General features: G+C 42.2%; 1 protein-coding gene across 1 annotated transcript; it reads left to right on the top strand.

The window, feature by feature from the left end:
- The first annotated feature begins 453 nt into the window (after positions 1 to 453).
- On the top strand, positions 454 to 25,886 carry LOC104530499 (receptor-type tyrosine-protein phosphatase T). Its single transcript, XM_010175094.1, has 14 exons — positions 454 to 481; positions 1,167 to 1,243; positions 2,737 to 2,773; positions 4,170 to 4,267; positions 6,051 to 6,167; positions 7,588 to 7,742; positions 10,203 to 10,338; positions 11,346 to 11,495; positions 14,460 to 14,633; positions 17,101 to 17,232; positions 21,578 to 21,703; positions 23,102 to 23,265; positions 24,370 to 24,505; positions 25,281 to 25,886. Exons 1-14 carry the CDS (start codon positions 454 to 456, stop codon positions 25,332 to 25,334), a joined length of 1,584 nt encoding a protein of 527 aa, XP_010173396.1. The 3' UTR covers positions 25,335 to 25,886.
- The last annotated feature ends 436 nt before the right edge of the window (positions 25,887 to 26,322 follow it).

Genomic DNA, 26,322 nt, shown 5'->3' with positions numbered 1-26,322 from the left:
GTATTTTTATGTTTCATTGCTGTGATTCTTTTTAATTGAATGTAAATCATGCTTAGGCCCATATTTTACAAACTGTTTCTAAACATTAACACTTACTGACTGAGAGCTAGGGTCTACATAGCTAGTAGAGAGTGAATAAACTTAGTGGGCTCTATATTATCATTCTTTTAAAAAAATCCTTTAGAAATGAGCCCAGCATGGGCTGCAGTGACCTCTGTAACCCAGTAGCCTTTGCCAAGCAACTGGCCCTTAGATAGCAGTTCTGCAATTAATTGCATACCAGTGCTGGGATTGCCAGACCACATCAGCTCAACAGCCCAGCTCACGGAGGATCTCCTCTGACAGAGCCCAGCACCACCTGCTCCAGAGAAAGATCAAAATATTCCCTTGGTGGAAAATCATGACATAATCTGCCTGCTGGGGCAGTGCCTTTCTGCATCTGAACTGTAGACCATGCTGGGAGATGAAAGGATCGATATCGGTTAGTTTAGTGCCTTATCTGGAGTAACTTTGAATGTCCTCAGAAACATGAACATTTCTCTCTTTTTTTTTTTTTTTTTTTTTTTTTTTTTTTTTTTTTTTTAACACTTTGCCTTGATGCTGTTTTTCTGCCATGAGGTCTGTGGGTTGCATGAAGGAACATTGCTCTGATTTCCTTTAGTATTTCCTTTCAGGTTTCTGGGCTGTCCCATTTCTTATTTGCAGGATTTCATTTGGCATTTCACCCTCCTTAATCTTTTACACCTCTGTCATGACCTATTTCTTTTTATCCTGATCTTGACAGTTTTAGCTCTTGCCTCAGTTTTCATAGGTCAGGTGAAGCCAGGGAGGCTGTTACTTCCAAGTGTACAGAAGGCTTTTGTAGTGGAGATACATCCTGCAAAGATCTGGCCCAGGACCCCCAAACCAACCAACGTTTGTGGTCTGTGCAAAAGCTCTATAACAACTATGGTGACAGCAGTGAATTTGACGAACACTAACCTAAGGATCTCAACACTATATCAAAACAGAAAAGAAAGGCTTGTAGGAACAGGCATACCTCTGATACTCATTTTTTAATTATTGTAAGTATTCAATTTCCCACTCGCAGGAATCAGCAGATAAAATTAAACATTTAGAAACTCCTCTTTATTGTTACTGTCACTTTTTTTCTTTCCTTCTTTCAGATGATCATTCAAGAGTGAGGTTGCAGCTGTTGGATGGGGACCCTCACTCTGACTACATCAATGCAAATTACATCGACGTAAGGCTCCTGGACATTCCCTCTATGACAGTACTCCTGCTGACAAGGCTGCTTATGAATTTGGTGCATCTTACATAGGGACAGACTGTTGATCTGATAGGAGTGACAGCTGAACATTATACAAACATCATGTTGTGACAGGGAGAAGGTTCTCGGTCTCCAGTTTATTCTGTCTGACCAATCTGGACAGATGGAGATTTCCTGTGTTTGACAGATCCACCAACATAAGTGGAATGTGGGCTAAATAACATGCAGAAATCAATATCAGCCTCTTGCAAAGCATGAGTAGATATCTGAGAGTTACTGACTTCTTACAGAATTGCAGTGCAGAAGGAGTGTAAATAAATTGTCATGGTTGTTTTGGGGTTTTTTTTTAGTGTTGTAAAATAACTTTCAAAAAGCAGCATCCCTTTCATGCACAGAATGATTAAACGGACACACATTTCTTGTAGGCATCTCCTAAATCTTCAGAACGTGCCAGTGCTCAGAAGAGTTTCTTTAAGGGATGAAAAATACACTTAATAAAGTTACACAAGACTGATAAGCAGCATTTTCATACAGAGGCAAATTCACACCTTTCTAGTTTTTCAAACAAAAGGGTGCAGCGTTTTGCCTGTTAGATTTCAGAGTTGCCCACAGGTTAGTCACAGGACCTCTGTTTCTTGGAGGAAATAGTGAAAACTGCCCCATTTCTGTTTGCTCTTTGGCATAAGAGCAGCTCTGAAGAGAAGAACTTGGGAGTGGTGGTGAATGGGAAGCTGAACATGAGCAGACAATGTGCGCTGGCAGCACAGAGGTCAATAACCGTGTCCTGGGCTGCACCCAGAGCAGCGTGGGCAGCAGGTCGAGGGAGGGGATTCTGCCCCTCTACTCCACTCTCGTAAGGCCCCACCTGAGTACTGCGTCCAGTTCTGGAGCCCCCAACATAAGAAAGACATGGAGCAGTTAGAACAAGTCCAGAGGAGACCACCAGGATGATCCGAGGGCTGGAGCACCTCTCCTATGAAGACAGGCTGAAAGAGTTGGGGCTGTTCAGCCTGGAGAAGAGAAGGCTCCAAGGAGACCTTCTAGCGGCCTCCCAGTACCTGAAGGGGCTCCAGGAAGGCTGGAGAGGGACTTTTCATAAGGGCAGTTAGTGATAGAACAAGGGGAAATGGGTTTAAACTGAAAGAGGGGAGGTTTAGATTAGATATTAGGAAGAAATTCTTCACTGTGAGGGTGGTGAGACACTAGAACAGGTTGCCCAAGGAAGTTGTGGATGCCCCCTCCCTGGAAGTGTTGAAGGCCAGGTTGGATGAGGCTTTGAGCAACCTGGTCTAGTGGAAGGTGTCCCAGCTGATGGCAGGGGCGTTGGAACTAGATGATCTTTAAGGTCCCTTCCAACCCAAACCATTCCCAAATGGTCCCTTCCAACCCAGACCACACCAATGCTTGGTGTGCTTTACCAGAACTGGGATCTTACAGACCATCACCTATTTTCTTTTTTTTTCCAGGGGTACCACCGGCCTCGCCATTACATTGCAACTCAAGGCAAGTTCATTCTTGTATGTCTAAATATTTGTAAACCCCACTGCTGTTTTAAACTGTTGTAAAAGCTGTTTATAGGTTGACGTCCTCTGTTTTGGGGAACATCTGAAAGCTTGGTATAGCGCCGCAAAAGGGATGGATATAGGATGTTCCAAGACTTTTAAGGCACTCAAAAGCAAAACCTCAACTACAGGAATAAAAAAGCTACAGACTTACAGGTGGCAATAAAACCTATAAGGTGTCCTTTGTGCATGAGTATGAGATTAGAACTAAAAGGGACTTTACAGATCTTGGGTTTTGCCTTCTGGTTTGCATTTGCTTAAGGAGAGCAGGATGAATAAGCCTTTGACTGACGAACTTTTGTTTACTGGGAACTAGTATGTAATGCATTTGAACACCACCTTCTGGAAATTAGTTGATGAGTTTCCTGTATGTTGGAGGGGGGGGCAGGGGAAAAACAAAACAAAACAAAACAAAACCAAACCTAAAACCCAACACAATTCAATACTGAGGGCTATCCATGCTAGATGACTAACCTCTCTACTCCTGTTCTCTACAGCAGGGTGCTGTTTTCCTGCATCATTGGCCAAATTCTTATGCCATGACCTGTTTACCATTATTTGTCCTCATTTTTGTGCATTCCTTACCTGAAAATTCAATGTTCATAGAAATTACTCTCTTCTTAAATTCTACTTTATTACTTCCTCACTGGCTTGTCCCTATTGAAAGGGTAAAAAAACATATTAAAGTAAAACTGATATCTGAGGATGTATTGGTATAGGGAGTGCAGGAAGGCAGAGAACAAGGGGGATGGAGTATGGGCAGGGTGGGTGAAAGGTGTCTGTAGGAGGATTTTGTCTACAGTGTAGAAGAGAGGAAGGAAACAAGGTCAGAGAAACACTTTAGTCTGATAAACCCCTTGAGAGCACTGGCTGTTTGGCAGTTGGAACCTGAATTTTTTCTCTCTGAGGGAACTTCAGAAAAAGGCTTCCTTCCTCCTTCATAATTAATAAAGTGTGAAATGGAGGAATTTTAGTGCTCCATCAAGTACAACTTCCAATACAACCTTAATTACAGACTCACTATAGGGTGCATCCATGTCCCATCACTCACACATGATAACCTACTGGAACTCTCTCCACTATCTACAATACAGGCAGCACCTCGCTTTCCAGGGTGCTAGAACCTTAAACACCCCCTGCCAGGAAGGAGGAGGTGTCTGATCTCTCAGAGAGCTCGAGGCAGTTCTGTGTCTGTAACCCTGAATCGCAGTGGGATGCTCTGAAAGGGAGAGTAGGATCCTGTGGGAACAGGGCAATGACTGGGGAACAGCTGAAAAGAGTTGTTGGCATTCAAGACACTCTCTTAAGATGTCTTTTTGTCTTTTCTCCTGCCCCAGGGCCGATGCAAGAGACAGTGAAGGATTTCTGGAGAATGATTTGGCAAGAAAACTCTGCAAGTGTTGTCATGGTCACCAACTTGGTGGAAGTGGGCAGGGTAAGGGTACCACTTTCCCAACATAGAAAGCCAAACCAGCGCTGGGTGTAACACAGTGCTGCTGTTCAGGCAAGCTGAGCAAGTGAAATGCCTTTTGATTACTGTAGTAAGGGAATGTATTAAGCCATTCCGAGTTTTTCTCTAAAATGTTAGCTTTTGTAATACTTAGCTGCTTCCCTTTCAGACTAATAAGGATCTTGCTCCTGGTGTAAGTCTCTGCTGTAGCAGAGTTACACAAATTTATGCTGACTGAGAAGCTGGATCCTTTTTCAGTACAGAAGGAAAAAATGTAATTCTGTAATAATTACTCTTTATCTGTATTATTTGAATATTTCTCTACCCACAAAAATCCGGAGGGGCAAGAACATGTGACTGGTGTTCAAACGATCAAAAGAGCTCTTTAAATGGCAGTTCAAAGCCTAGAGTGCCCAATCACTTCAGATCACCGCTGTTCTGTGGTGGTATGAGATTGTGCACAGCTGGATGGTGGGGCCACCCAGCAGCGTTGGCCTCCTCAGCACTCTCCACTTCACTCTCATGGGCTCAGATGAACCAGAAATCCCTGTGTCAGCAGAAGGCAATTGCCAAAGCCCACGATGGGAGCAAACATGAATAACTCAAAAGGTGTAGGTTAGACTTTAGGAAAGAAGAAAAAGGCATGTGTGGGGTGGCTTTCTCCAGCATATTCTTCCCACTCCTGGTGGTCTTTGGTTTAGAGGTATTTTCAGCCAGAAACTTGAGTTCTTAAAAATTTTGTCCTGATGTTTGTCACCTCCCATTCCTTTGGTACTAAAAAAAAATTTAAATGATAGTTTGCTCACAGCCATTAGTAATTCAGCTGCTTTGTATTTGATTTCCTTTAGATCTCATGGTTGAATGCCAGCTGATTCTGTTCATTAATTGTTATTTATTCTATTTTACCTTCTACTGACACTTCAGTTTGAAATAAATGCCTCTGTGTAAAAAAAAACAAAAAACAAAACCCAACAAACCTACATTAATCATATTTAATATTTATAAAACCCCTGCCAATTATGACTGGAACTGGAACATGCAACCTGCTTCACAGTAGCTAATTGCTTCAGCTTTTAGGTGCTGTTCCACTCTTTCATGCTAGAGCATTTAATAACTTGATAGACTTTGTTAACTTAAATATCCCTTCTAGAGCTTCACAGCCTTGGCTTTAATTTCTACTATTAGTTTTGCACATGGCTTCTTGAAGTGGCTAAGCTTGGAATATATTGACGTGATCAGGAGATTTCTTTCTTGAGCCTTGGCTGAGACCTGTCACAGCTGGTAAAATGTCAAATTTGTGTCCATATCTGATAAGGAAAGCTTAACGTCAAACAAATTTAATGTATCAACAAGTATCTCACAATCCCTATGAACTGAAATTCTTTGACTAAACAGGGAGAGTTCAGAATTACAGTAGTAATAATAAAAGCATAGATTTTTCTCAAAGGAGATCATGGTAGTGACTGCCAGGTATTCTGTGAACCTGATATATGGTCAGTGCATGTATGGAAATTTACAGAAGACTATCTTAAAGAAGACCTAAATGCATCTTTTTCATTTGTATTCACAATAGAGGAAACTGAAAAAAATCCTCCCTGTGGTTTCTATATATGGTAAATGATTTTTGATCTAATTTATACAGTTAGTTTTGACATCAGAAAAAAGCCCAATTTGCGTTGGCTTCAGCTTGAAAGTGGAGTAAAATGTAGGTCAGCTCTGACTCAACTTGATCTAGTTCCTCTCAATATTTTCTTTTTCCCTCCCCCAGGTAAAGTGTGTTCGATACTGGCCAGATGACACAGAGGTCTATGGAGATATTAAAGTCACATTAATTGAGACAGAACCATTGGCAGAGTATGTCATACGCACATTTACTGTACAAAAGGTAAGGAGATCCTCAATCAGCTGAAATTTTGATACAACACTTAATATGTGTTCAGAAATGTGAGCTCTGGGAAACATATCTGGAATGCTCTTGGAGATGGGAACCGTTACTATTTGGACAGGTTTCATTTCGGAAACCTAAATTTTTGATGGAGATTCCAGTTTTGGACAAATGATTTTAAATTAAAGTCTTGATGTAGCCACAAAAATAGAATCCGTAGTGCATGAAGTTTAAATGCATACAAGAGCCAGCAGATAGTTGATGGGATGCCAGGAACAATAACTGTCATGTTCCACAGTGGCAAATTACAGATGAAAAAAGGTATAAGTTAAACTGGATGCCAGGTAAGGTCCCTTTCAACAGAAATTAAAATATAATCAAAGCAAAAGAAGAAAAATTATCGACAGGATCTGGAAGGTTTTGGTTACTGGTAATTAGAAATTGGAAGCCTAAGTGTCAGAATATTCTAGGTCTGTCCAAATTACTCTCTGAACATTCAGGAAGTGGATTTAAACCTTTTCAAAAATTCCTGCTAAATGAACTTCAGCCACACAGGGAATATTTTTCCAGTTTTCTAATACATCAGCTCCATATTTCATAAAATCAGAGAAAACTTGGTGAGAAATGCTAATGCCAAAATCTGACAGGTTAGAAGAGCTGCTGCTGGATTCCACCTACATTTCCTGTACCGTAAAATGCTCACTGACACTTCTGTGTTACCCTTTGCAGGGCATGTACAAGTGGCGTCAATTTTCTTGTACCAATAACTTGGTCTCACCAGAAAAGCCAAGCGATGGGTCTGGGTACCAGTTTCTGCCCTTTTCACCATCAGCTATAATCTCTAACTGAAATTTTTTGGCAGGAGCTGGCAGAAAATCTGCTGTTGCCTGGAGCATGCCTACTCTCTAGGTGTTCATTCCCCAGGCTGTTGCTTCAACTCCTCAAAAAGGATTTAAGGGTGACTTATTGGTGGTTTATGGCAATAACACCAAAGGAGGCTGGGTAAATGCAGCTGTGGTGTGCTGGGGCTGAAATCTAAGTTAAGTTCCTAATCACAGAATCATAGAGGTTGGAAAAGTCCTCTAAGATCGTCCAGTCCAACCATCAACTCAACACTACCATGCCTTCTAAACCCTATCCCTGGATGAGATAATCAGATGGATTTGAACTCTTAAGACCACAGTTTTGAACTGGGAGCTGGCTTTCACCTTCATAGTCCTCAGCTGTGTGTTACCCACTTTGTTGGTACTTGGAGTTCAGCTTTAAATCTCTTGGAGTTAAAAGCAGCATAGGACATGTTCCCGTGTATAACGAGAGCAAAATGTTTGTTCATCCCTCTGCATGAGGGAAAGGAGCAGTGATCAGAATGTGCTGATTGCAGTCTGATGGAAGAAAAATAGAGGCTGTGTTGTCTCCTCAGAAAGGCTACCATGAGATCCGAGAGATTCGGCAGTTCCACTTCACCAGCTGGCCGGACCATGGGGTTCCTTGCTATGCCACCGGCCTCCTGGGCTTCGTTCGTCAAGTGAAGTTTCTCAGTCCCCCAGAAGCAGGACCCATTGTTGTGCATTGCAGGTATGCAACCTCTTTGTCTGAGCCTTTCCACCATCAGCTTTTTTCCTTTTTTCTTCCAGTCCGAAAATAACCAACTATGTTTTGTTTATTTAAGAGTATAATTTGTGGGCCTCGTGAGGAAACAAAGTGGAATTTGGTTTTCTTTTCTAAAGTGGCAGCTCTGGAGCTTAGCTGGCATGAATTGGAGAATATATAAGTAGGTCAGATTGGGCCATTTGAGTGTAGAAGACTCTCTGGTGGACTGTACTCTTGTAGATATTCATAGCAAGCTGGAAAATTGGTAAATATTTTGGACAGTTATTCCAGTTGTTATCTATGACAAGCCTCACGTGGCAGAAGGGACCATGCCTACAAAAAGACAAGGCTGCTGATGGGGAATTTCAGAGCCACTTTTTTTTTCTCTACCCACATGCACTGCAGCTTTGTACCAGCTTTAATAGTCTTATCTGAAACGTTAGTCTGTCTTCCCAAGTCTGGATGCTAGCTGTTGTGCATCTTAGCCTCCTCAAAGCCCAGGAGCTTGACTGGAAATGTCAGACTGAAGACATGCCCAGTGCCTTCCAGCTAGTAAATAAACGAGGAATGCCTGAGGAAACCTCGCTGCTTGGTTTACAGCTGTGAAAATTCAGATTATTGAATCATGTGCTTGCTAACTCCCCGGCTGCTGCTGTTCCTGGTGAGAGCTCTTCTGCACTCTCTTCTTCCAACTGAGCTCAAAGCCTTGCTGTGCAAGGCACTATGTGAATGTGTAGGAGAATGTCCCTGACATGAAGAGCTAAGAGTTTGAGGTGTCATCAGGCATGCTGCTGGTGGTGGGAGAGCAGCACACACGGAGTTAGATGACTTCAAATGCAAGGAAAGACATTGCTACAAAACCAGAGTTTGGGTTCATAACATCTATTTCTGCAGTGCCCAGGCCACAGGTCAGGGAACATGTTCTATAAAGCAGACATGCCTGGAGCAGAAGGCTTGCGAGCAGAGCTGGCTATCCCCAAAATCTCACCCCTAATCAATCCACAGGCAAATACTTCTAAGTGCCATGCTGTGTGATCGGGAAGAGAGAGAGAATACATCCCACAACCACTTTAAAAAGGAAAAATTAATTAAATCTCACCTTTTAAAAACAGTTTTGGGTTGGGACAGTGTTTTGTTTTGTTGGGATTTTTTTTAGCAAACAATGAACCAGTTTTATAATAAAAAACCATCTAAGCCCAAGGAGCTGGCAGAAGGGAATTAATTCAGAGCTCAGGGCCTGAATTTGCAACCTTGGTGCCATGACATGGGTCTAGCCCTGGAAGGATTCTAGACCTGATTCATTGTCACCAAGAAAGCAAGGAGAAATTTTTCATCCTTCACATTTTAATGAATAAATGCCATTTCTTCTCCCTTATTTATCTGCTTTTGAATTTTAATGACTTGCTTTAAGTGGTAATTACCAAATTCTCCCTACCGATGCCTGGCTGGATAATGCCACAGTTCGATATTTATGAAGTGCCAGGATCCTCTAAATATAGAAATGTTATAACTATTTGTTAAAATTCTGAAAAGCTGAGAGATAAAGGGAGAGGAAATGCCACTTATTCATTAAAATTCTGCAAATGAAAAATATCTTCTCTCTATTCAACAGTTGATTAATCTGGTCCATTAATTTATGGTCATTCATATCTCCTTGCTTTCGGCTCTGCTGGAGTTTTCATGCAGCTGAAGTTTCCCTGATTTGAGCTGAGTTTTCCTTCTTCGTTCAGAGTGATGTGAGGAGACGTTCTGCTCTCTCTATCCTTCACACCTAAACAGCTTGGATGATTTCCCAGGAGGGAAGGTGGACACAGTGACAACACAGTTTTACAGATGATCCAATTCTTGCAAGCAGTGGGGGACTCTAAACTGGAGGTTTTGGGTAACCTCGAGCTCTTTTCTCTATAATTTTACAATCTACAACTTGAGATCACCCTCCTTGGGACCCAAACTCCCCTAGATTTAAAAGAGAAAAGAAGTGTTTGAGGTGGAGCACTGAGCCCCTTTCATCATGCCCACTTGAGTAAATGTGTACATGCCTTTTGAAGAGTCCCATGGAAAAAAAAATTCTGGAATTGTGTTTATTTGCAACCTGGAGGCTGCTCTCCTACATCCTGTGTGATGGGAGGTGTGCAGGTGAACCAACCTGTACAATAATAATTATTATTTTCATACAGTAATTTTTTTGTTGATGTTCAAGAACACAAAGCTTTTTTTTCCTGCTACCTCAGTCGATTTCTCTTTCAAGAAATATTATTTTGCTTCATTCTCTTAAATCCTAAGCTAATTTAGCTACACACAAAAGTCAATCCATTAGGGAGAGGGGAGCAGCTTCCAAGAGAAGACAGCTGTGTCTGTGATACAGTTATTTTCTGCTCCATAAAGCCCAGCCCCTCCACGGTCCCTTGATCATGCAGACCCTCATTGTTTTTTCTTTTTTTTTAGTGCTGGGGCTGGGAGAACAGGGTGCTTTATTGCCATCGACATCATGCTTGACATGGCAGAGAACGAAGGCGTGGTAGATATATTTAACTGTGTGCGAGAGCTGCGATCCCAAAGGGTCAATCTGGTGCAGACGGAGGTAGGTGCCAGCAGGTCTCCTCTTACGATGTACTGCTTTTCTGTCAGCTTCTCTGCTCAACAGGAGCCTGGCAATTCATTAAGTCAACACTTGCTTCCTGCATGATGTGATTATACAGACCTTTCGGTGGCTAAACATGACCACATGTGCACTGAGTCACATTCACTGGCAGCTACTCAGGGCCTCCAAGACAGGACGGCAAACCTTGAAGCTTGGGTCTTAGCACTGCTGATTAATTTTATTCTCACAGCAGGAAAAAGCTAGCTCCTGAATCCTCTCATGACTCTTTCATAGGTATACTGCAGACTCGAATAGTACCTAGGTTACATCAGTTGTGAGCTCACCAAATTAAATATCCTTGATTCAAGCTTTGGGTGCTGATTAAGCAAGCTGCTCCATCACGTGGTGTGTAGCAGCTGCATGAACATCTATGGAACTGTTATTCTGCTACACAGATTTTTCCTATGTTCTTCAATGCCTTCCCCTCCTGAGGGACAGGACAATAGCCTGGAACAGAGAAGAGCTTTTAACTTTGTTGGACTTTTTCATATTTAGTTCAGGGAAAGAACTTTACCCAGAATATCAGAAGTTTTGAAGAGACAGATGGAACAGATCTGTTAGTACAATTGTTTCTGCTGGTGTTATCATAGGTCCGAAGCACAATCCATTCCTGACCATCACCTCATGATTGTGAACAGAAAAGCTTTACATCCTGATTTCCTCCTCAGCCCACCCTCATTTTCTCCTAGCATTCCTGAGAGTGGTGACTTCCCATTTTACTTGTAAATTTGAAATGACTACATGAGAACTCACATTCAAAGATGGATTAAATATGCTTACAAAACTGTCACATAACACACTGTGTAATTTGTCTCCACATGAAACAGAGCCAGATATGCATATTGGGCATGATTTAAGAAAAAAAAAAAAAAAAAAAAAAAAGCCTTGTGGTGTTTCATGAACTGTGTTAAAAGTACGATTTTAATATCTTATCCTTCCCTGTGCAGGAGCAGTATGTATTTGTCCATGATGCCATTTTGGAGGCATGTCTTTGTGGCAACACGGCCATTCCAGTTTGTGAGTTCAGATCCATATATTACAACATCAGCAGACTAGATCCACAGACGAATTCCAGCCAGATAAAAGATGAGTTTCAGGTAATTTCATGTGTCTCAGTCATTGCAGAAAGTGTTTAATCAACTTCTTTGTGTTATTTTATGATTTCCAACAGAGCAGAGAAGGGACACATTGAGCCAAGGTCTGATTTGAGCTGATATTTGTTGTTTTCCTACTGGATCAAGCAGAGATTTGTTTTTAAGCATGGACTTTTCAGCCTTCAGCAAGGAAAAAATTCCCTATCACTTCAGTAGTAAGGGTACTAATTTTCATAGATAATGTTGTACTTCTCATTTCAAGAAATACTCTGCTGTTCATTTTCTTCTGTAATTTATGCAAAAACATTTATGCTTCAAGGTCCCTTATTATCCATTCTCGTGGCTCATATTCTGCTTCTGAGTCTGGACAGTGAACTTGTTGACATCCTTTCATACAATAGGAAAAAGTGAGCTCAGTGAGCATTACTTTCTCTATCACTATTTTTCGTTGAACTGAATCCCTTGGTTCCCTGCGTGTGTTTTGCCACTTACCTGGTGGTGAGAACTCAAACGACATACAGTAAAATTCAGAAGTGCTGGCATAGCACCATTGACCTGGGGCAAGTGATGAAATGAGGGACCACTCTACCTTTTGCTATCACCATCGCTTATCCCACCCTAATAAATGGGCTTGGGACACAAGAGCCACGAACCCTGTGCAGTTGGAACTCTTGCACAGTAGAGAACTTGCCCTACAGAACAGTGAACTCAGCTCTCCATGCTTATTCCCCATGTATCTGTAAGTCCCTTTAGGATTTTCAGCTGACACTGATGTATGGAAAAACATAATATTGTGGGAAATCTGGGCAAGGTGAGTTAGATGGGAAAGAGAGAGAGACCTCTGGTATTTGTTAAGAGGCCATTCTTCTCAGTCAGCAGTAACAAGGTGGAAATTCCTTTAATTATAGGAAATACCCACCCCCTTTCCGGGCAAAATATCTTTTTCCAGCAGGAAAATGTCTTTTTGGAGCCCCAATCTGAGTCAGATGCCTCTTTTCCTCCCTTTCCATGCAAAGGGAGAATGTGTGGTTTTTATCTGAAACCTTACAGGGAATCATCAGGGTTGGTATAGTGAGATAAAGAATGTGGATCCCAACTGATGACAGTTCAATTAAAAAAGGATCTGGTTTTATCAAGTGATACCAGATCTGTAAAAGTGTTTCTGGTTCTGGATGCTTGGCATGAAAGATCCAAAGCCTAACTGCATCAAATGCTGTTATGCTACTAAAAGAAAGTCACCACTTGCTGTGGGCCTGTTTTGTCATGATACGAGATGAGATTTGTTGTCTCCATGCTTGTTCTTCTGAGCTGCCAGGGCCTGGCAACTCCTGTGGGAAGGAAATGCTCCACTGTACTTTGCATAAGAGTTTCATTCCCTGTCTAGTTGTAGAATCTATTTTTAGAGGATTTTGGCTCAGAGCATTCTTCAGCCGTGTCTGTATTTAATGCAAAAGGGAGTATCTTTTGCTACAATCTTTATGAACCGGTTGATCTGACTGTAGAACTGTTGGTGCAATTTGTATTATTTAGGTCCCACTGGCCCTTGGGTAAGTCTGGGTGTATTTCTCAGGTGCTACATGTTGTCTGAACCTGCAAAAGCACATCCTGGAGAGTCTTTGTAATCTGAATAAGTACAAAAACAAGGGAGTTACCTGCCTAATTATCTGCACTGTCAAAGATATGAGATTTCGGGTTGCTTCCCCAGCCAGACTGCCTACTTTCCATCTCTAGACAAAGAGACTTTTGTGTAGAGCCTGCATAATTTAGAGCATCTATATTATTTCAAATTTTATACTTTGACACATTCCTTTATCTCAGATTGTTTAACTCTCCTCTTTTCTCCGTGACCTCTCTGTGGCAGAAGTCAAGCTCTTTGTAAGAATTTTTAGCCTCTAAATATTTTGTGTTCCTCTTGATGGCAAAGAAATTCACTGTATGACTGCATGGGCTTTGCTCAGGAAGAGGACGTATAACAAGTGAAAGTAGAATGACATCTACCACTGACCTACCATGACTTAAGTGACAACGTTAAGATGCGTTCACTTTGATTTGCTGTGTTTGATCCTTGCTGACGAACCTGAACTGGTTTGTCAGGAGGCCTCTGTAATGGATAACAATAAAGGAAATTAGATTTAAAGAAACACAGTCTGTCCAGCAGCAGGAAAGAGGGGTAACAGTAAAAGACTGACAGCAAGACCCCAGAAATAAGGTGTGATTATGTATCTGAAGCATCATATGTGTCACTCCAAAAGGGAAGTAGCAAGAAACAGATATCACATTTGAAGAAAATGAAAAAAAAAAAAAACCAACCCAAAAAAACAACAAAACCAACCAAACAAACAAACAAACAAAAAAACAACAACAAAAAGCACCACAAAAGAACCAACAACAAAACCCCACAACATTTTCCCATAGGTTTTTACATACATTGTTAAGATAAATCAGTAGTTTGACTGAGGAGTCATCAGAGATTTTGAACCCGGTCTGACCTCCTGGGCAAGCCAGGTCAATACTCTGGGTACTTCTGCACATGAGTCACTCAGAGAGAGAAAAGGATGCTACTTCCACCCTAGCGGTGGTAGAAACACGAGGAGGTTTCACTCCATGACCAGGTCAAAGTGGCAACTTGTACCTGTGTCAGCTATTGCCAACTTCTAGAAAAGAACAGCAATTTTATCTAACTGCTGTGGGGTTTTAGAGCTGGAAACTGTTAGTAGGTGTGAAATGCCCTCAACTTATGCTGGAGCTTATGAGTTCAGAAGAGCACCTCAGGATGATGTGCAAAATGTGATGTATTATGACAGCAAGCAGCTCCTCAGTGCTCCTCCAGTTTCATTTCAAAGATCTAATAGTCTAAGTACCTTTGAAATAAACGTGTTGTTCAGATGGCATCCTACTTGGAAGTAAATTCAAAGACGCTCAGCCTGCTTCTGTCTGTCTTTCTCTTTTTCCCTTCCCCCTTCACAGACTCTCAATATTGTGACACCGCGTGTTCGGCCAGAAGATTGCAGCATTGGTCTTTTGCCAAGGAACCACGACAAGAACCGCTGCATGGATGTGTTGCCCTTGGACCGGTGCCTACCCTTCCTCATCTCCGTGGATGGTGAATCAAGTAACTACATCAATGCTGCACTCATGGATGTAAGCAGCACTGCACTGTCCTCAGTGATCCTTGTCTGCATTGAGTTTATTTGTTCTCAGGATACTTTTCTGAGAGAAAGAGATCCAAAGCAAAAAAACTTTTTTACCTGTAGTTTCTGGGTCTGACATCTCCAAACTGGGCAAAGGCACATTGATTTTCTCTCTTTCACAGAAATGTGTCACCTAGACTGTAATGATCACACTACAACTGTAGTTCTGCCTCATGTTGTTGGAAATTTTTTTGACAAAGAAATTCATGAGCGTGCAGTCTGAGGTTGTATTGTAGAAAGGCAGATGGACAAAATGGTGGGACAGCTCTTCCCATATGTTGGTTGTTGTATAGGTTGGAAGAGAAATGTTTGCCAGGTCAGCTCTTTGAAAAGAATAGTTTGCAGTGTGGAGCAAGTGATTTATTTGAGTTTATGCAGTTAAGAGTATGGGAGTCCAGGGATCAGATGTGCAAAATACTCAAAGGCTTGAAGGACATGAGTTAAGCTGATGTGAATCTGTCTGAAGGCATTTTCCCTTGCTTTGTTTATAGGCTAGAATCTCACAGCACAGGTCATTTGTACAGGGTGAATTATGTCGATGGTTTCTTTTTGCTGTAGTGCATAACTGCCTTTGGACAGAGATGTCTTTAAAGCCACTAATTATTGCAGTTGGAGTATGTGTAAATATGATGCAGGGTGAAATGTCATCCTTTTTTCCCTAGCAATGTTGGGATTGGTCTTTTTACTTTTGTCTGTTCTTTCAGTCTTTGGGAAACGGTGATGCTGCTGCGTTTAAGTGGTTAAGTCACATGGTCATAGAATTAATTTTACTTTTTTTTTAATAAAGATTATGGTGTTGCTGTCTCTCACCTTCCCCTAAAACAATTGAACATAACCTTAAGCAAAGAGACTTTAGCCACATCTCTGAGTCAAGCCATACCGAAGTGGCAATAGGTTTGTATTTAATGCATGGGGCTTGGAGAAAGACATGAGTCCATGTCATGTCTCTATCATCATCATTCCCCCAAGATCCTACACATGTTCTCTTACATGAATAATTAACATCTCTTGTGTCACTTTCCCTTTAAAAAAGGACAGTGAACCTGGTTTCTCACCTGTAGCAAAGAAAACAGATGGGGCATGTTTCTTTTTTCTCCTAATGACAGGACTCACAAACACATCTTACCTTCAGCCAGTGGTTTAGGCAGTTATGCAATCTGCTGTATTGGTGCACAATGAAAAAAGCATAGCAGAAACATTAGAATGTTCTTAACTCTAATTAAGAGAGAAGATTCTGTGATTTTATTTACCACCCTGTTGCCACCATTGGTCTGCTACAACATAGTTTTTGACCCATATTGGTGCTGCTAGGTTTGAAATACAGAGTAGAGGGAAAGATGAAAATCCTTTCCAAACTGATCTTTTCCCAATAAATCATTTCCTTTTCCTTCTTTCTGCTTCATGTCCCATCACCCTCCTCACACGTGCACACTCAGAAGCATGGTGCAGCCTCCCTGCAAGCTGGTGCAGAGTCTGCACAGCACCTTCTTCCCCTCCTAGCATGGTCTGCTCAGCGCTTCCACCCACACCTGACTCAGGTGGAGGAGAAAAGGCAGGCCTCCACAGCAACCATCTTAATACTTTGGGATGTTATTTCTTTACTTTAAACACAAAATCTTAATTTGTTTTTGTTTTGTTTTGTTTTTAAACTCAGAAATATTGTGCCTTCTTATTCAGTTTTGCTTTGCAGATGTAGAGCAGAAAGGACTGTGCAGTTGGTAGGCTTATCTAAGCCTTGCCTGCCACAGTTGGAAAGCGATAAAGTCTGGAGCTTGTACCCTTTCATCTCAAAGTGCCTTGCAAACATTCATTAGCACAGTCCCGTAGAGGCTGGGAGCACAGTTTCTCCCCTTCGTGGTTAGGGAGATTGAGGTCAGAAGGCTTTTTTTGAAGTGAAAGAATAGCATCAGAAATTACACACCGGTGTTGCAGGCTCTTAAAGGGTGGCTGGGATCCAAAAGCGCCACCTCTGTAGCACTACATCACCAGGGAGCAATAGCAGATGCGGGGGGCTAATCCCTTCTGAACTTCCTGGAGTCCGTTGCAGCAAAAAGGATGACATTTGCTTCCAGCTGTTTTCTTTCCAATTATTAATATTACTGATAGTAGTAGTAGTAGTAGTAATAGTAGAATTAGTATTATTTGCTGAGTCTCAAAATATAAATAATTGATTTGGGTAATCTCTGCTCTTGTGACACTTCTTTAATGAAATGTCTTCATTGGGAGGAAAAGAATCCCATTATGAGACATTCATTCATTGCAGAGCGATAACAAGGAGAAGGATATGTGATTTGTATAATCTGGTTAAATGGCTCAGATTGCCTAGCCATAGCCTCCTGGGTATAATATTCCTTTGAATAAAAGTTGATTGAATTCTTTTTTTTTCTTTTTTTTAACTAATCTTATTCTTTTGTTAGAGCCACAAGCAACCTGCTGCCTTTATTGTAACCCAACACCCTTTGCCCAACACCGTAGCAGACTTCTGGAGGCTGGTGTTTGATTATAACTGCTCCTCTGTCGTGATGCTGAATGAGATGGATGCAGCACAGGTAAGGGATTTTTCATCTTTTCTGTCCTGTAACTTTCTTCTCAAATTCAGATGGTTTTAAGAGTGTTTCTGCTGCCATCTTCTAGTGACTCCCCATCCCAATAAATGAATGAAGGGGAATTGGAAAGTAATAGGTAATGTTTTAGAATATAATGAAGAGTAAGTCCACATGCTTGGCTCCTTCTAAGGCAACTAATTCTTACTGCAGTTAGCAGGGGTATCTAAATACATTGTGTTTGTTGGCCTGAATCTTCCTTCCAAAACTGCTTTCTCCCCTTTCATATTTATGTCTGTCTTTGGTTCACAAAAATACTCCATACCCCAGCCCCCGTGTGCTTCATGCTTGCCTGTTCACATTGCATTTACAGAAGAATAAAACCAAGAGGTTTTCTGAAATAATTTGATGGGTCTTTTCCCTGAGATTTCCGATGCAGTTCTGTAATTCTGAGAAGTGTTTGCACAGTTTATGGAGAAGCACATTGTCCTGTGTATGTTTGGTTTTTTTTCTTTCTAGTGTCATGTGTAAGTTGGTTTCTTGGCTACTAAACACACCATTATTTTCAGCAGTTGAGCTTGCTGGGGGAGGAGCTGTTGCAGTTCCTCCTGTACCAGCATTTCCAACCACCTTGCTGATGAGTGGCAGAAGATAACAGCTTTCAAAAAGGCATAATCATGCAATTTGTGTGAAGAGTACATTTGGCATGGTTAATTCACCCATTACAGCTCTTGTTAGACAAGAGGAGAGGAACCCTCAGGTAGTGGGTACTTCATGGATTAATTTTTCATTTGTCTCTTCTCTGTCTTCAAAATCTTGCTACATGTGAAGGCACTGAGATTATTGGTCTCTTTTTTTGATGGTAATGGAGAAACTAGTCACCCCATTCACTGAGGGGATCTCCTTTCAGGGTGAACACTACGGGATTTCATTTCCAGCCACAGTAAGAGCTCTACTCAGAAGCGGGTTCTCTTCATGACCCGCAGAGTCCCACCACTGTGTGAGGATCTGGAGGTCCTGTGCATTCGCTGCCTCCTGTCCAATTCGCTCTGCCTGATTCTGCGTCTTGGCATTGAATCCAGATGCAAATTTGATCTTTGCCTCTTTTTTCTGACACTTTAAAGAAAAACACAGCTTTTTTGTGGAAATTACACACTTTCTCACACTTCATTCCTGGAAAACACAAACCTATCAGCCTCAGCCAGTGTTATTCTTGCCTCTGTCTTTCTGCACAAGACTTTACCTGCTTTGTTTTTTCCTAGCCAAGTTTTGTTTTTATGAGGTAGTCTGTAGGCACAGAAAAAAATCTGGCAATGCATAAAGTCACTTTGAAGGTTATTCTAGCATTTTGTAGCCTAGCTCAAGTCTATAGCCAATGGCAAAACCACCCAGCTAGCACTGGAAGTTAAGGATTCTTTTGAAGTTTGAAAGCTCTTGTCAGCTTGATAGCAGAGAATCATAGAAATGTTTAAGTTGGAAAAGATTCTTAAGATCATCAAGTCCAACCATAAACCTAACATTGTCAAGTCCCACTAAACCATGTCCTTAAGTGTCATCTACACATCTTTTAAGTACCTCCAGGGATGAGGACTCCACCACTGCCCTGGACAGCCTGTTCCAGTGCCTGATAAACCTTTTGGTGAAGAAATTTTTCCTAATATCCAATCTAAACCTCCCTGGCACAACTTGAGGCCATTTCCTCTTGTCCTGTCACTTTTTATGTGGGAGAAGAGACCAACCCCCAGCTCACTACAGTTGTAAGGAGTGAGAAAGTCTCTACTCCGTTCTCTCAGCTGCTCTTCATCACACTTGTGTTCCAGACCCTTCCCCAGCTCCGTTGTCCTTCTCTGGACACACTCCAGCACCTCCATGTCCTTCTTGGCCCAAAACTGAACACAGAGTTTGAGGTGCGGCCTCACCAGTGCCCAGTACAGGGGGACAATCACTGCCCTGGTCCTACTGGCCGTGCTAGTTCTGTTACAAGCCAGGATACAGCTGGCAGCCTTGACCACCTGGGCACACTGCTGGATCATATTCAGCTGGCTACCAACCAACATCTCCAGGTCCTTTTCCACCGGGCAGCTCTCCAGCCACTCCTCCCCAAGCCATGAGGTTGTTGTGACCCAAGTGCAGGACCCAGCACTTGGCCTTGTCGAATCACATACAGTTGGCCTTGGCCCATCGATCCAGCCTGTCCAGATCTCTCTGCAGAGTCTTCCTACGGTCCAACAGATCAGTTGTGAAAGGTTTCTGAAAAGCAAACTTAACAATGTTGTGCTTGCACTGTCATTGTATGACCATGTTGTAATTATCTACCTGTTCATCATTACCTGATCCAAGCGCTGTACCCGAAGCACTGTGAAACTGCTGGTGCACAGTTGCTTGCAGATGAGTTGTGTTGCTCATCTCCATGAGTAGAACACAAATGCAAAAATTGCTTATATAAAATCTGTGCCTGAACTGTAGAGAGGAAAAGACTTAAAATGAACAGGTAAGTGAAGCTTTAGTCCACTATGCAGAGAAAAGGTGCAAATAAAACCATGTGTAGGGCAGAGAACTTAACAGACAATTTTAAGCACTGTATGTACAAATACCTCTGGGTAGATGGCGGTTCACAGACCTGCTTTATGGAAAGCAGATTTTCAATATTAAGGGGAGGTTTAATCTTTTTCTTCTTTCCAGTGCACCTTGAGATTGTTGCCTAAAGCAACTGCTCAGCTCAGATCTCCTTGCCTATTGGACAGATGCTCTGAGAGATCTGTAGGCTTCTTGAAAGTCTGAATGAAGAGTAAAGACAACCTTCAAAGGAGGACTTGCTTATGTGGTCTTGGCTGGCTTGCTTAATCTTGAAAAACTAACAAGGGCAAAGATGCATAAGATTGAGTGAATATCCCACCCAATTTCAATCCCATATGATCAAAGGAATAACAGGAATACAGAATTAATGCAGTAGCGTGCACACACTTGACGTTATTACTGGCAATGATTGAACTTGAAAAGCTTGAGATCAAGTTCAAATGAGCATCTGGGGGTTTCAAAACTTCTAAAAAATTACACTTGAAAATGGGAAGAAAAAAACAGAAAGAAGTACAATCTCAGCAGGAACTGCTAATGAGATCTCATGCAAAATATTTTCTCGCCATGATCTATTTCCAGATGGATTTGAAATACTTAGATTGTAATTTGTGTGGATAGGATTTTTTTTTTGTACTCTGGATTCAGTAACATCAGCATAAGAAAAAAGACTTCCAACCTGCTTCACAAACTTCAGAGATTCAGTTGTAGTTCACCCTAAAATTGGAGTTGCTCTCGCTGTTCTCAGAGCTAACGCATTCTTCCTCACCTGCTTGTTGGCAGAGTCAGAAAGTTAAAAAGTTAATCTTACCAAAATAAAAAAAAAAAAAAAAAATTCCACTTTGCTTGAATTAAGATTAATTTTCTTGGTCTGTGTACTGTTTCCTCATTAACACCAAACCTCTGTGGTTCTGATTAAATTTACCTACAGACACTGATCTTTTAATGTTCATTTTAAATCTATACCCCTACAGAAGCTTCGTTTGTCAGCCACCTTTTCTGTACTTTTAGACCCCAGAATTCAACCAGTTAAAAATTGCGTTCGTACAAAAAAAAACCCAACCAAACAAAAAACCTTCAGGCTTCTGAAACATCTGGAATATTGTGTCCAGTTCTGGGCCCCACAGTTCAAGAAGGACAGGGAACTGCTGGAGAGAGTCCAGCACAGAGCCACCAAGATGATGAAGGGAGTGGAGCATCTCCCTGCTGAGGAAAGGCTGAGGGAGCTGGGGCTCTTTAGCTTGGAGAAGAGGAGACTGAGGGGAGACCTCATTAATGTTTATAAATATGTTAAGGGCGAATGTCAGGAGGATGGAGCCAGGCTCTTCTCAGTGATGCCCAATGGTAGGACAAGGGGCAATGGGTGTGAGCTGGAACACAGGAGGTTCTGCATAAACTTGAGAAGAAACTTCTTTACAGTGAGGGTGACAGAGCCCTGGGACAGGCTGCCCAGGGAGGGTGTGGAGTCTCCTTCTCTGGAGACATTCAAAACCCGCCTGGACGCCTTCCTGTGTGATCTCATTTAGGTTCCTGCTCTGGCAGGGGGGTTGGACTGGATGATCTTTTGAGGTCCCTTCCAATCCCTGACATTCTGTGATTCTGTGATATAAAAAACTTTTACTGAGTTAGAAGAAGGTCTTCTCTGAGCAAATACATGTGATACAAGATTGGTTATGGATTTTGAGCTGGTTAGAGATTCAAAAGGAAAGAGAACTGAAGATGCATTTCCTTTATTATGAGTTAAGGTGCTTTCTGTTTCTTTTGGTGTTTTCTCCAGCTCTGCATGCAGTACTGGCCAGAGAAGACATCCTGTTGTTATGGCCCAATTCAAGTCGAGTTTGTTTCAGCAGATATTGATGAAGATATCATCAACCGGATATTCCGGATCTGCAACATGGCCAGGGTAAGATCAGTGAAATACCAGATTCCCTGTTTATTCTTAAAAATATATGTTGGCACGAGGAAGAGGCAGAACCAAGACTTGTGGTTTACAGATGCTGAATCTCTTACCTGGGAACAAAATTCCACTGCAGAATTTAGTAGCTGCTGCCTCTAATTAACATTTAATTTTGTAAAAGACTCTTGGCTGAAAAAGTGGATGACATGAGCTGAAAATCTGTATTTAAATGGAAAGCACTTTTCTGTGTATATTTGAGAACAATTAATCACCTAGTAGCCAGTATAAAACCATCAGTACCATAGGAAATAAACTGGGATAGTGTCAGCAGCTTTCCATCTGTCAACTACCATGCTGCGTCTCTGAAGACAGATGCAATGTTTACTGGCTGGACTGGGATTCCCAATTGACAGTGTTTTTCCTATAAATAAGCAACTGCCATTTTTATAAGCAACTCTTTGTCTGTATTCCTCAGCCCTAGGACAGCTGAAATGACAGAAACAAAGTTTATCTACACCCTGGACCCTGGCAATGCAACTTCAGGGCTGCAGGAAAGGGTTTCAGTAGAAGATTCTTTCTGTCATTAGTTGTTTCCCAGATTGATTATGTCTCCTTTTGTGTTCCTTTTTTATTTTTTTTTTCTAATCAGAAATGGAAACAGGGTTCATAAATTACATTTCCATGCTGTTTAACGCATCATTCTCCGATTGTGTGGTTAGAACATGTGCAGCCATTCAGTCACGCATTGCAGAATGAACCTTGTGATCCAACTGCACAAACTGATAAATCAGTTAGATACTCACCTTCCTACATCCCAGGCCAGCTGCCTCAGAACCAGGGACAGCTTGAAGTCATGGAGCTGATAAGACTAAAGCTCTGTGACTCTGAGGATGAAGCTGGCTCGTAAATGCATGGCTGCCAGGGTGGATGCTGTGAGCTCACTGCTCTCTGAACCCCTCTGTGTTCAACATCAGTGCCTGCTGCCAAAATATTTTTGAGGACCCTTTCCTGCCACAGACCCAGAGATTTATTTATTTCTTTCTTTATTTATGAGGGCTTATTTGCCCTTAGCTCTTATGACACAACTAATCTCCAGCAGAGGCAACCAGGAAAGAGACATTTGATCTATTCATACAGTTTGATGAGACTTTATTTGCTGCTGGAAACAAAACAAGGGATCCTGTGCACCTAGTTTCTGTAATATCTGACAACATTATTGTTACCCACGTTACCCAAAAGTCCTTGTTTCCCCACTGTATCAGGTATCCAGAGTGGAGGATGTTAACACTGATGATACCAGATCCAGAAGGGATGATGCCATGTAACCAGTGCCCCCTGCTTTACCCCACCTCCCTGCTTGCTGCCCCATTCCACTTAGCCCCTTAGAAATGCTCTATGTTTCAGCCTCAGGATGGGTATCGCATCGTTCAGCACCTGCAGTACATTGGCTGGCCAGCATACAGGGACACCCCGCCTTCCAAACGCTCCCTCCTGAAGGTGGTCAGGAGGTTGGAGAAGTGGCAGGAACAGTACGATGGGAGAGACGGACGGACTGTTGTCCACTGCCTGTAAGTAGGACTGGAAAATGCCTGTGACCTCATGAAATGCTGTCTGAAGAGCACTGATTATGGATCTGGAAATTTGGTGGTTTGCCAGGCTTCAGCTGGGGAAAATTAAGCTAAATTACTTTTGTAATACACTTTGAGTTGAATATTGTGCGAGGGAGGGGATTCTGCCCCTCTGCTCCACTCTCCTGAGACCCCACCTGCAGTGCTGCCTCCAGTTCTGGGGTCCTCAGCACAGGAAAAACATGGACCTGTTGGAGCGGGTCCAGAGGAGGCCACAAACATGATCAGAGGGATGGAACAGCTCTGCTGTGGAGAGAGACTGAGAGAGTTGGGGTTGTTCAGCCTGGAGAAGAGAAGGCTCTAGGGAGACCTTATTGCAGCCTTTCAGTACATAAAGGGGGCTGGTAAGAAAAATGGGAACAGACATTTTAGCAGCGCCTGAAGCGATAGGACAAGGGGTGATGGTTTTAAACTAAAAAAGGGGAGATTCAAACTAGATATAAGGAAGAAATCTATTACAATGAGAGTGCTGAAACCCTGGGACAAGGGGTGATGGTTTTAAACTAAAAAAGCATCCCTGGAAACATTCAAGGTCAGGTTGGACGGGGCTCTGAGCAACCTGATCTGGTTGAAGATGTCCCTGATCACTGCAGGGGGGTTGGACTAGATAGACCTTGAAAGGTCCCTTCCCACCCAAACCGTTCTGTGATTATAGCATCCTGGCCCAGAGATTTTACTGATTGTGGTGAAGAGAAGCTGAAAAAGCCCTGCTACTTCCTTTTGTGTAGATAGGTCCCATGACTGGAGCTCATACACAACCAAAGCTGCACTGTCACATGTCTAACTGACCACAGAGCTGCTGTGAGCCCCAGAGCACTGAGGAGCAGCACTGCAGTCCCTGGGGCTTCCCTTTCCACCACTGCCAGGGATCAGCTCAGCCCTTCCATCCTTCGTCTCCTGCCCTTCAGGTCCTTTCACAAACCCTTGGATGTCCTTAGCCAGGCCTTACATTACAGATACATGATGTGTCGGCTGCTGTGTGCTCTCCTCCCTTCCCTCCACCTTGCCCAGCTTCACCTGATGCCTCTTTTCTTCTGCTCCCAGGAATGGTGGGGGACGCAGCGGCACCTTTTGTGCCATCTGCAGCGTGTGTGAAATGATTCAACAGCAAAATATCATTGATGTGTTCCACATAGTCAAAACGTTACGGAATAACAAATCCAACATGGTGGAGTCACTGGTAAGTTGTTGGGTTTTGGTTTCTGGGGGGTTTGGGGGTTTTTTTTGTTTGGTTGGTTGGGTTTTTTTCTGCTCTTTACCCTACCCAGTGTAGGCAGTGAGAATTTTAGGATGGGAAGAAAAAATTCCATGGTTTAGCTCAGTATGAATAAAAACAATCATCATGTAAGGGCATCAGGATTAAAACCAGTCATTTTAGAACATGCAATGAATCCTCTGGCCTCACTGCTTCTCTCCTTGAGCAGAGGGGGAACAGCAGCCCTGGCAGTGGGATGAACACTCTCCCACACCTAGCTGCCTCCAGGAGCTTAAAACCTGAGTAGCTGCCACCTTGGCTGTGGAGAGGGTGTGGGATTTGTCCTCCTGTGCATTCCTACAGCCTGGTGCTTAATGCTGTGCCATACCTTGAAAGCAGGAAAGGAGAACAGTCTGAACCCCAGGCCTTGTTCCATGCAACCAAAAAGATTAAACTGGCCTGAATTCAATCATCTCAATCGATCAGACTGAATTCTTTCCTCAAAAGCAATGTGTGCAGTGAAGGCTTGAAGCAAATAATGAATAGTCCATACTGTGCCTGTCTCTGTGGGTGTTTTTCTCTTCCATTGAAAATACTGTCTCTTAGTGATGCTTGTTCAGGATCATATAGAAAGGCAATAAATATTTGCCTGATCCTGCCAAATGTTATAAGGAAGAGGGAGGAGGTAATTTTGTCAGGTGGTAGAACGAGGTTCTGAAGAATTTACCTGTATGCCACTGATTTCTGTTCTCACTTTCAGGAACAGTATAAATTTGTATACGAGGTTGCACTGGAATACTTGAGTTCCTTTTAGCCCAGTGGAGGGAGAGGAGCCTCTGAAATGCCAGACCCCGATCTCTGGCAGACGCTTCTCCCCTCTCCCACACTGGAAAGCAGGAACAAGTGTGGGAAGGAAAACCTCTCCTTCCTGGAGCAAGAGACTGAGATTGCACAGACCCTGCTGGAAGGAGGAGACGATGCCTGTGTTTGCTGCTGCCTGCTTTCTATCGGAACATCTACCGCTTCTTCAATAACCTACTGTAAAATTTAGCAAAACAGGAGACAGGCTGAAAGACTGGACTTCCTATTCCCCTCTGACTTCTTCTCTCCTCTTTTGGATTGTATTTTTGCTCTCTTTGCTGCAGAGTGGGGAGGGAAACCCTTAGGAAACTCTGTTAAATGTCTCCTTTTTAATTTATAATTTTTTTCTCAAATCCCAGTCTTTATTTTATTTTTTTATTTTTTTTTTAATTTCGTACAGCAGTCATTTGGGAAAAATTCGATAGCCATAGGGGATATATGAAACGTTTCATGACAATTTGTCTACCTTATCTATTTCCTTTTATTTGTTTTTCCAAATGAAAAGGCCAACACACACACAAAAAGAAAATAACACTGGAATTCTATTCCCCTCTCTAGTCCCTTTTAGCATGAAAATAGATGGTGGAGATGAGAAACTGTTCATGGATTCACTGCCTTGGTTTCTACACAGATGTTTCCTCCCAGTTTCTGCTAGACTCCTAAGGCTGTGCATGAACTGGTTCCATCTGTCTGGTCTGTGTTTGTTTCAGTGCTGGTGAAGCAATACCATTAATGAGTTTCCCAGCCAATTGAACCTTAAGGTTAAATATTTGCATCAAACAAATTGCATTTGTCTTGCAACTTTGGTAACTTTGTTACCATATTTTTTCAAGTATTTGCTGGGGTGCAGTGTGTCTTTGAAAAAAAAGCAGGGTATAAAGTAGGTATTACTGATCATATATAATGTATTATTACTTTTTATTTATTATTTGTATTGCTGT

The sequence above is a fragment of the Antrostomus carolinensis genome, unplaced genomic scaffold, assembly GCF_000700745.2.
Source record: "Antrostomus carolinensis isolate BGI_N321 unplaced genomic scaffold, ASM70074v2 scaffold32259, whole genome shotgun sequence".
NCBI lineage: Eukaryota > Metazoa > Chordata > Aves > Caprimulgiformes > Caprimulgidae > Antrostomus > Antrostomus carolinensis.
This window is presented reverse-complemented; position numbering and strand designations above follow the sequence as displayed.